Below are 11,015 nucleotides of genomic sequence, written 5' to 3' on the forward strand. Positions count from 1 at the left end.
ATGTTTTTGGAGCCCTTTTCTTAAAAACGCTTTGGCAAATGTGGCTTCTACTATCACTGCTGACATTTCATTATTTCCTTTATTTCCCTTCTGCTTAAGAGTAGGGTTGTGGGGTTTTTTGAGAATCTGCTGGAAGATGACAAAGAATCTGAATCTTTCACGTTTTCTTGTTAAGACTTTATTACCTCCATGAGACATTCCTGGGAGGTTGTTATTTTTGTGATATTATTAAGTTATAAATGAGATCTTTTAGATCTCCAAATGGTAACTTATATTCTAATTTTTTGAGAAAATCAGTCCCTGATTTTGAGACACTAAAATATTCTAGTTTTGCTTTAAAAGCATGTTTCAAAGGACAGTAAATACTGAGTAAATATAAAGTAACTATTTACCAAAGAAAGGAATGAGAATCCTAATCTAAAACTGCATAACTAGGAGAGGGAGGAGCATATGCATTTAATTCAAGATGAGATATCATTTGAAGATGGTGGAAAAAGATGTCACTAGATGGCACTGATTTCCACTATTGGCAGTAACTCAGTAATGTCTTTGCTATATGCAAATCAGACCTCAGCTGAATCCTAACAGGTACCAAGTATTTAAAGAACTAAGATAATTCAACACAATTCAAACACAATGATTAGCACAGTTCTGTGTGCGTTGGATGCTATTTGCAGGAAGAGGCTCAAAAAATATGGAGTAAAATTTGGGTAGTCTTAAACACCTGAGGGTTGCTATTAATAGAAACTTTCTTCACTTGATTCAGTCCACTTCGTTGTGTCTGCTGCTGCTTTACCAAACACAAGTGGGGAAAAAAAAAACCAAACCCTATGTAATGTTCCTTCTGTTCCACCTCAGTTTTTCTTCTGACAAGACAAGGTTGTGTTTTGGGGCTGCGTTTTCCCTGTTTGCAGGTGGTTAGGCATTGGTCTCCAACCACATAGAGAGATCGGGCATTTAGGCAGCGGGCTCCAGTAAGTCTGCTGAAAATTACCTTCATTACACTACATGAAGAAGCTTTAGTATCTTCAAGGAACAACAATAATTTAGAGACTCCCGTCCAGCTCCTTGCCTGTCACTAGTGATCACGCAGCTTGCAGTAGTATGTGCTGCCGCATGAGCTATGGCTGGCCCCCGCAGCCTGTTCTCATGTCTTACTACTGAGGCTCCCTGCTAAAGGGGGGATCAGTTACTTCATTTCCACGCAAGTTCTCTCCTTTTTCCACACTATGAGATTCTCTGCATCTCCCTGCTTTTTCCTAAGCAATTTCAGTTTAATGAGATGAGCTAAGCTTTGTTAAATCAAGAAACACATCTTGCACCAGGTTCTGAAGTGCAGACTGAGCATGGGCCTGGACGCTCTCACAAGGGGTGTCAGTTCATTCAGTATAGAGTTGGTTAAGAATCTGCTCAGGGGTTTGCTGTATATAAAACACAAAGCGTAAGCATGGGTATTCTAGTTATTGCATTTGTCTTACAGTAATGACAGGCTTCAGAAACGAGGGGAGAGAGAAAGCAATTTAAAGCTGATTACAAAAGAATTAAGGTAAGGAGGTCTCATTTACTGCAGTGAAATCTAACACTGAATTTGGGAGCTATTCTGTACACTGAAGGACGGATTAAAAAAATACTTGAGGCAAACCAATATACAAAACCCCCCTAAGAACCTCTAAAGCTCCTAATTATTTTTCCTCCAGCTTTGAACAGAGCTGCTGAACAATACCTCTCTCCACTGCGTTGCTGTAAGCTACTCTATTGGTTAGGAGAAAACGGAAGATTTCCTTATTTCCCTCAGGGACACAATAGTTCTTACTGAACAGAAGGATCAGATAGGAGGAAAAAGTAAAACTATCCACTGAAAGACAGTAGAAAATTCCTAATGAATGTGTACTCTTATTTTAGTGTGTTCATGGAGCACATATAATATGAGAGTACTGGTCACTTCACTGCACAGGTAGTCCTCTGCTTTTATTTCCCTTTCCTTGCACTACTAGGCAGAAGAAGACACAGAGAGAGGTAAGTGCTTAGATACATCTAAAACATGAATAAATTTAAATTGTTTGTGCTTGTTTGGCTCAGCTGAACACGGGCTTTGTGTACCAACTGAAACCAGTAATCTTCCTCGTGTCCTTCTCCAGATCTAGCAGAAACCTTCTGGCAAATGTTCTTTTGCAAGACTAAATCTTCAAATGTTTCTGGCTTCTGAAACCTAAAGTGAGCATGGAGTTGGGACACTCAAAAGCTAAACTCAAAGGGACTGAAATAGCTATTCAGCAATTGTTTATAACTTCTATTTTATACTTAATTTTCTATTTTATAGACTAGAGCTGTGTTAAGTATACGTCATATATAACACTTAGCTTCAGGGGTAACACTGATCTTGAGGCTGCCCTCTGTCAGGCCTGAGTGAGTCGCAGTAGCTCTCTGTATCCTATATCAGAGCCTGCACCTTGTGCTTTTACTTGAGATGTGCTATCTGCTTTTGAATATCAAAGAGGTGGCCGCTACCACCAGAAGACCCACAAATTCCAAACCCCTTGTAGAAAGAGAAAAGTGATGGGATGGGGGGGGGGGGGGGGAACCTCACTTACACGAAGTAAAATTACCTGACTTAAGCAGAACTGCCAGAGGTTGTCTATCCTCGTGTCTTGGCTGTCCAGCCTATGTAAATGACAACTGCAAAATCTAATTATCAGTATAAATGTGGCCTAAAAGCAGTTACGTATACTTCATCCTACTGCATCTTGGATATGGTTAAACAGCATGATTTGCTTAGGAAAGTAAAATGTCATCGTAAGAATTTAGCATGGCTTAATTACTAAACTTTAAATATATACTTCACCTGATTCTGCATCAGCTTCCACACAAATCCTTACTGATACGTTGATTTTGCAAATATACAGATGCTGTTTCAAAGAGGAATTGTCCACACGAGAAAACTTTATAAAAGGGTATGTTTACTTCTATTCTGCTTTTCCATTTGGTATAAAGACAACAAAAAGTAACTTGGTCTTAACGTGCTGTGACCTGAAAATGACTAAAAATGAGAAAGTAATGACTAATAAATCCATGAGTCAAGAGGTTGCACGAGTTTGTTACTGATCCATCATGAGATGTCAAGCCAGATAAGAATTCAGGAAAAGGAACGTGTAAACAATCAAACCTACACTTGATAATTTTGATGGGCTGACGTTACTTGCTCCACTTTCATGAAGCCCCTAAGAGAGACAGAGATCGAACTGTGAGCTTTTTGCAGATAGTTTGGTAAGACCCAATTCTCGCACGTTGCAGAAGCCCTTCCTGAAAAGACCTGAAGCATTAGGCTGCAAGATCCTATACCTACAAATCGTTTACTGCAGTGTCAAAATGTGTAACGAGTATTTCACTTGGTGTTCACTTGCAACAGAAGGCATAATCAGGGAATTTCTGTCACTGTGAAGAAAGTCACATACTTGACAGGAAACAGGTTCTGTAGAACCAGTCCTGAAACAGACTTCAGTGTGATCGTACAGATACACCAACAAACTGCTTCAACATACAGTTTGATAGTACCTTAAGCTAGAATGACAGCATGCATTCTAGCATTAATTTCTTTAATTTTTCCTGTCACCATCCATTTTGACTATCTTATGTTACCATTATATGTGAACTACCACATGTTCTTTATCTGCTTTCTTGGCAAAATAAGAGATCATGCATAAATTCTGTGAAAAAGGAATTCCTTTATTTTTTTAAAAAAAGGACAATTTTTCCATTACCAAGTGAAAACTTTACAAAGTAAAGTATTTCTCTTCCAGTAATATTTTAATATAAACACTTAAATCACTTACTCTGGTCTTACTGTTCTAACAGGAATTCTTGTGGCACCGCAGGATCCAGGTATTTTCAGCCTCACTCTAGTATCTAATGATAAGTTTATCACCTGTTTAAATAAAATCATTTCTGTGGCCACTTACCATCAGCAAACCATCCTTACCACCAAAACCAAAAATAAAGCATCTTCACTAGCCCAAAAGAGACTAAATTATAACAGCATTATTACAATGAGAAGCTTTGTTAAAAAAAATTTATTTTGAAAGTTAGACACAACCTTAAAATTGTACAAAGACAACAAGCACTCAAATTACACAAAGAGTTAGCAGTGAGTACAATGTGAGCACAACAACAGTGAGTCTTGCCTCTCTTTATATGTAAATATAAATAGAGATTATCCTTGCCAAACTTCCAGCTCTACCCCTTCCCCCCCCCCCCCCCCCTTCTTCCCTGAAAACCAGCTCATTATGCTGCAAAACCTAGCAGGGAGCATTTCACTGTTGAGTTCAACAGAATTGCTAAAAGGGGCTCTGGCTAAAAATAGTCCTTCTATCATGAGAATATCCCATACTTTGCCGAACCAAGTTTCTCTCTCAATTGAAAAACAGCTTTCCCTTTCATTATGTCAAATGTTTCACCTCCTCTAGGGACCTGCCAAATTACAGGCTTCAAAATGCTTAAAAATATTAAAACTTGCTCATGTTTTTTCAAGAACATGCAAGCTGAAACTAACATGGTTTATACATGTAAGCAGTCACAAAACAGAGAATGTTCCTGTTTGTATTTTAGTCTTTGAAAGTGTTGTTCCAAGAAAATCACTTTGGAGTAATTTTAGCTGTGAGTTGGCTAGACTAATATAAGTACCTGGTCAGAGAAGAAAATATTTCTTTTTTTTCTTTTTTTTTTTGTATTACATTTAGAGCTTCAAATATACTAATAAAACCACCTGGCAAAAAGCATTCCTTATAGCTTGTCCCTGCTTTTCATTTTACATACATATGTAGACGTTGCTACCATCCTCCCTTTACTTCTGAGAGTACTTTTCACAGGAAATACATGGAAAAATAATGCAGTGTTCTTGCAGAAAAAAGGAAAACCTCAGGGAGACTGTTAAACAACTTAAGCACAGCCTCTGTTCTAGGAATTAGTTGTTACTTAGGTTTAGATATACCAGAAAACTTCCGCTGTAAATCTTTCCTAAGATCAACAGCAATTAAACCAAGGTTATGCTTTATCCAACTATAGCCATACTGGCAAAATTATGGTCTGAACTTGAGTATTTGCAGGACTCTGTTCCAAGACTGAGTGGAACCATTTTTACTTTCAAAGAAAGTAAGTGTAACTGTCTTGCTGATGATCTGGGTTATGTCCATGAATATAAACTCACTTACTTATTATTCTTTCTAGCTTACCTGGAAGTGCTTTATTCTTCGTTGTTTTACTCCACTATGAACGTTTGTTGCAATGGATCGGTATCTTGATTTTCAAAAAGCTTGAAAAATGTTGTGGCTTTTTTTTTTTTTAACAAGAATATCCTATTATTAAGACACCAGTGTCCTACAAACTGCTGTGCATTGGCATTAAGCCAGTTCCATTCAAAATCCTGATGACCATTTTTTGCTTCCAAATTGTTATGAGTTGGTAGCCTATGGCTACACTGATAAGGTTCCTCACCAGGCCCGTACCCGCTGCAGTAATTCTGCATAAAAAATAAATTGGTACTAGAATAATTACTGAAAATACTTGCAGCATTGTATTAATTCTGTAAATTGAGGCTCTGTATGCAGACTGCTTTATAAGTAGAGTAAGCTTTTGAGAAACTAAGTGTTCTAACATTGCTTTGCCTTGAAAATGACCGGCTTTCTTTTTTTAACAAAAGCTGTTGATGTTGCTAACTTTTATTTTTATGTAAAACCGTATAAGTGAAAGTAACTAGGGTTTTTTTCAGTTGAGCAAGAGCCTATTTAATGTTACGGTTAAGCTTTTGAAAATGTCTGTCGGTTTGCCAGTCAAGGGAAAAACATACAGCATTGAATCCTATATAAAATGGTTATGGGGTGCAGCCTGTGAAATCCCATGTTAGCAAGAACTGAGCTAACTAGCCCAAATTCATAGCTTTTAATCATACCATCTTCTCTAGATGCTTTTGCTTAATGAAAGCCTGTTTTCTCAGCACTCCATTGTTTTGTATTTGCTTCAATTCTAAGATAGCATTCACAAGGTAAAAAAAAAAAATTAAAAAATTAAAGCAAGGACGTTGTTTCACCGTAATGAAACAGCAGCTGTAAAAGAACACTTGCAATTACTGTCAGGACAGAAAAGGCTAGTGGCAGTGTACCTTTCACTTGGCTTAAGATTTATAAAACAGTTCTAGCCCAAGGCAGTTCATGATCTTAAGCTAAACCCAAGCTTGTGCAATAGCAAACAATATTTTGGAAGGCAGATTTTGATACCTAGGATTAGAGAAAAAAATTACTACTATTATTTCTGTATGAAGCTCTAAACCAGCAACCAGTATCATTGACAGGATTGCTATGACTGCATGGAGTCCCGCTAGCTTCACCAGGGACCAAAGGTGCAGCAGTGTACTGTGTACCCATGTACTGGTACACACGGATAGGCAGCCTTCTGCTTTTCAGTTTTGTCCATTTATTCAAACAAGTCTCATAGCAGAAGGCTGTGCAAGACATGGTTATAATGTAACACGTGCATTTCTGTAGAAGCAGCTAATTGCACAAAAACCAGTTGTTAATAAGTATGAAAGTCTCTCTCAATCCAGCAAAAGAGACTGCTCTTGAGATAGCTAGGGAAATAGCTACAGAAACAAAATAAGCAGGTTATTTTGTCTCTTTTTAGCAATTACTTAGTATTGCTGTAAATATCTGGAATAACAGAAATACTGAGAAACAGATACCGTCAAACTCTACCGGGAGGAAAGGAAGCTGAACAGAAGAACTGGCTCCACCTGAAGGAGTTAAAGCATGTTTACACCATTGTACCCACTGAGTGGAGGATTTCTGTGCTGCTAGAAGATGCTTGGCACCTCCCTGAACGCAGAGCATCTCAAGGAAATCTAGAGCAGGCAGAAGTTGGTCGTATTCCAGCATTTTGCACAATGCTCCCTCATTCCATTCAGAAACTTTATAGAGCGCTTACATCGAGTGGACTGTTTGGCATAGTAATTTGTAATAGCTCAGTAACAGTTTACTAGATTTTGGAGAGGGTAACATTATTGAAATTCTTTAATTTCTCACTTTACTTTTTGCCAGTCCAATAGATGTGGCCTTGGCACAGAGTAAGAAATACAGCCCAGGTCTGTAATTCCAGTATAGCTTCAAAGTACACACGCTTTCCTATTTGCGCTTACAGGTATTGAATAGCCTTTGCAGTAACTATTTTGAAAACTATTTTAATCACTTTACCTCCTTTGACTAAAAGGCTGAGGACAAGGCCAGAGATGTAGATAGAGGACCTTCAGGGAAAGACGGAGGAGCCTCTTCTCCTGGGCACTGTAAAAAAAGTTTTCTCAACTCCACAATTTAGTGCCTCCCCCACCCCCAATTTAGATTTAGTATCCTTTGTCCTGCCAGTAAGAAAAAGGCATTAATCCTCTCTACTAAGACCTTGGTCCAGTATGAGTTTCACTTGCCCCCAGCTGCACTGCAAACCACACTCGGTTGCTGGTTTGTCTACTCAACTTTGAAAGATCGGCGCTGAAGGGGACATGTTAAACCGAGACAATGAAACAGTGATTTTAAAAAAGCGGGCATGGTAAACCTGCAGAACCCCTAGCTTTGTGAGAATAGTGGCGTTCAGAGGTCAGTACAAGAGACCGGCTATTTAAGCTAGATAATGAATACATCCACGGTTGCACCAAATAGGATAAGAGAGTATTCTAGAAGAAAAACATTTCCCGTTTTAGAACGTAAATCGAACTTGAATAGGAATTTGCAATAACCCTCCCCCAACAGAGCAGTTATATTTTAACTAACCATTCTACAGCTTCTTGCATTTCAAATGTGCAGCACTTCTTCTTGGTCACTCATGGACAGGATACTGGACAAAGCAATCCACGGACATGATTAACAATCCCTATCGCATCATCTTCCTCGTATATTTAGATGCACAGTTTAGGTAAGTGAGGTCCTCCATCCAAGTGCCTTTTTCTTAGCGTCAGTTAGGGATGGACTGAACATAGATTAAGGTGTATGCCAGGTGTGTTCCCTACATTCATCATGAGTCCTACATCAATGTAGCTCTGACGTCTACAGCAGGGTTAGCAACAGTCTGTGGCATACCACTAAGTTCACAAATAGATTGTCATTTCTACAATAATACAAAATAGCTTGTAAAACCAATGTGTAACACTGTATATATGCATGAATATAAAAATAAACCACACCATCAATATGTAAAACTTCACAACGATGATGAAAAGAGTTTTCTTCTCAACGGTCTTCAGTATTGATGAGTTGGTTCTCATTGTCATACCCATCAGGCAGGTATGCTTTCCTTAGCTGGTCTGACTTAGGTATCGAACTGCCATTCTTGACGTAGCGGGACAGGAAGGCTCGCACAGATGGATGATCAGCCTTCTCAAGTGGAATATTCGCTTCCAGGCACATTTTCACAAAGTCCTGGATGACGCTGGTTTTCTCTGTCTGGGCAGTACTGTTGCACTGAAGGGAGGCAGTCAGAGTCCTTTGCTTCTTCCTGACGGTCTGTTCTTCAAACTCTGCCTTTCGCTTTGTGTGTGTTTTAGACTTGAGGTGGTCATTGATGGCAGACTTGCGAACGTGATTCAGAACCACGTTGCAGGAAGTACAGAAGAGTTTTCCTCCATCTTCGTGCAGCTCACTGCCAAACTCAGTTACGCGATCCTGAGGAGTCACATACAAAGCAGTCTTCGAGCGGTTACGTGATGGAGCGGACTTCACTCCAAACCGTTCCATTGTTGCCTTCAATAAACTTTACCTGAAAGCTGGGGAAAAAAAAATTGCTGTTAAAGTGTGCTAATGATTTCAACCAAATAGTTCTGGATGCAGTCTATTCAATATCCAATACAGTGCTTACTGACATCTAAGAGATAATTACACGCAAGACACCTGTGTGAAACTATTATTGAAAGGTTCTTCATCTCAAAGTCCAAAGAACTTAGGAGACCGAGCTCCTCATGGGTCAGAGTAAAACACTTTTTAGTTTCCACAACTACAGAGCTCAACAGAACCCTCAAAACTCAATCTGTTCATCACTGAAAGTCAAATAGAAAAGATTTTTGCTTTTTCTTGAAGACAGTTTTTATTCTTTACCCTTTAGTGTAAAGCGTGCTTTCTTCTTAATATTTTTAACATATTTCACAGTTTCTTACTTATGTTGAGTCAGTATTTTTCTGTTTACTTCCTGAAAATGTGTATTAGTTCTGTTAGCAAAAACTTAGTTGTCCAAATATCAGGCAAGAAGGCTATCACTGTCACTTACAAAAGCCAGTAAAAAAAACTCAACAAAACAAACAACCCAAAACCAAACCAAGAAAACCTGAGCTCTGTCAGCCCTCATTTGGGAACACCCCTCACTTTTGCCCCAGCTCAAAGCACAACTGCTAGATTGAATCTTAACTCGGAGGCAAAAGCAAATCTTTTTGTCATTGAAACTAGAGACTCGTGAAACAGCCTAATGTGAACTGAAACTTGCATGCATTTCAATTCAAAATAAGAACCTGTTTTATCAAAGACGACAACTTCTCTGATAACTGAGAGAGTCGGAGACCTTTTAACATCGCTCTAAATTACGCTATGTTACCAAAGCAGGCAATAACCTGGTCAAGTGTACTAAAATCAAACAGGACCTATTTCTTTTTTTGCTGTTGAGAAATAGAGTGGCTGGTGTGAATCTCAGCCAAGATAATTTACGTCCTTTTCAAAGTAAAGTCGAAGTCAAGCAACAGCTCTGTTCAGGTTTGAGGTTTTCTGAGCAAAATGATCATTCATTAGATTAACTACCCACTTCCTTATCAAAAAATAGGGCAGCGGGCGTTTCTTAAAAAATATATTTCGGCAAATACTTTGAGGAAATATAATAGGCTGCCTGGGCATTTACTTATGGGTATGAACGACTTTGAAGAATTTTGTATTGCCTATGCTTACAAGGCAGACTGAGAGATGGGAACACCTCCAGATCTATTATTCTCTACGCTGACTTATTTTGTTACACAGTTTGCTGTTGCAACATTTTAAAAGATCTGCCTTTAAAAGACTAGAATTTCCAAACTACCTATAAGTTGAGCCTGTCCAGCTCTGAGGGCTGAATGGTGTTTCTGCTGTCCAGAATGCCTTTTGCTTGCTCTGGAAATAGAGTAAAGGAACAGAGAATTCAGTCTTCAAAATTGTCTTTTTTCTTAAACCACTGCCACACTAAGAGATGACCACCTTTTGAAAAAAAGATCTTGCTATCAGCTACTTTCCCAGTTATTTTTTTTGCACTGTCTGCTACTTTCCAGAACTGCAAGTCTTGACTGATACTGCACAACGCTGCAGACTGAGATAAACAATCTTTTTTCACCATCGATGGAACTTTTTTCATTCTTTTTGTTGCTTTATGCAATTTATCCCCGTGAGTTTCCAAAGTAACCGTTTCCTGAAATCAAGCGGAAAACAAGTCTTAACACGAACTTGTCGCTTAGGCTTCTGAAATGCCAAAACAAATCCCCTACCAAACCAGGTGTTTGCACTTACGCTTTATCAAAATCCGTAGGAATTCTGTGAGCAGTGCAACTACTGAAACACGGAATTTTTGGTGGGGGTTTGGTTTTTTTTTTTGGTCTCAGGCTTTGGCGTGGACTCTCTGATGCTCGCTAATGCCTGAACTACTCCTGGGCTGCCAAGTGCGGGGGAAGGCGTGCGTGCGGACAAGGCATCCAGGGCAGGCACCCCACCTGCCCTCTGTCACGCTCGCAAACGCGGCAGGCTTTTCCGAGGCGGTGGGAGCCCCGGGGAAGGCGGATGAGCACGCCGCGGCTAAAAAGTGCCACCGGAGAGAGAACCGCTGCGTGTGTACGGGACCTCGGGGCGAGCCCAGGGAGTATTTCAGGTGAGGAGGAAAACAAGTCCGGATTTCCCACCGCCAAACAGGTTTCGCTGTTCCCCTCGCTGTGACCGGGAACCAGAACTCGATGCATTTATTCCCTGGGGTTTGCTCGCCGCATT

General features: G+C 39.5%; 2 protein-coding genes across 2 annotated transcripts in view; one reads left to right on the plus strand and one right to left on the minus strand.

Annotated features, from left to right (window-relative positions):
- Positions 1 to 5,444: 5,444 nt before the first annotated feature.
- Positions 5,445 to 8,765, minus strand: CGGBP1 (CGG triplet repeat binding protein 1). Its single transcript, XM_009323890.1, has 2 exons — positions 7,806 to 8,765; positions 5,445 to 7,322 (listed from the first exon to the last, which is right to left on the minus strand). The coding sequence occupies exon 1, from the start codon at positions 8,763 to 8,765 to the stop codon at positions 8,262 to 8,264; it is 504 nt and encodes a 167-aa protein (XP_009322165.1). The 3' UTR covers positions 5,445 to 7,322; positions 7,806 to 8,261.
- Positions 8,766 to 10,666: 1,901 nt separating this feature from the next.
- ZNF654 (zinc finger protein 654) overlaps positions 10,667 to 11,015 on the plus strand; it is a 36,804-nt gene continuing 36,455 nt past the window's right edge. The window contains exon 1 of the mRNA XM_009323934.1: positions 10,667 to 10,899. Coding sequence (XP_009322209.1) covers positions 10,667 to 10,899 — 233 coding nt within the window. The remainder of the gene's footprint in view (positions 10,900 to 11,015) is intronic.

Source organism: Pygoscelis adeliae, unplaced genomic scaffold (genome assembly GCF_000699105.1).
Source record: "Pygoscelis adeliae isolate BGI_AS28 unplaced genomic scaffold, ASM69910v1 Scaffold124, whole genome shotgun sequence".
Taxonomy (NCBI): domain Eukaryota; kingdom Metazoa; phylum Chordata; class Aves; order Sphenisciformes; family Spheniscidae; genus Pygoscelis; species Pygoscelis adeliae.

Excerpts from the sequence above, each read along its gene's own strand:
- CGGBP1 (XM_009323890.1), bottom strand. The coding sequence starts at position 8,765 with ATGGAACGGTTTGGAGTGAAGTCCGCTCCATCACGTAACCGCTCGAAG.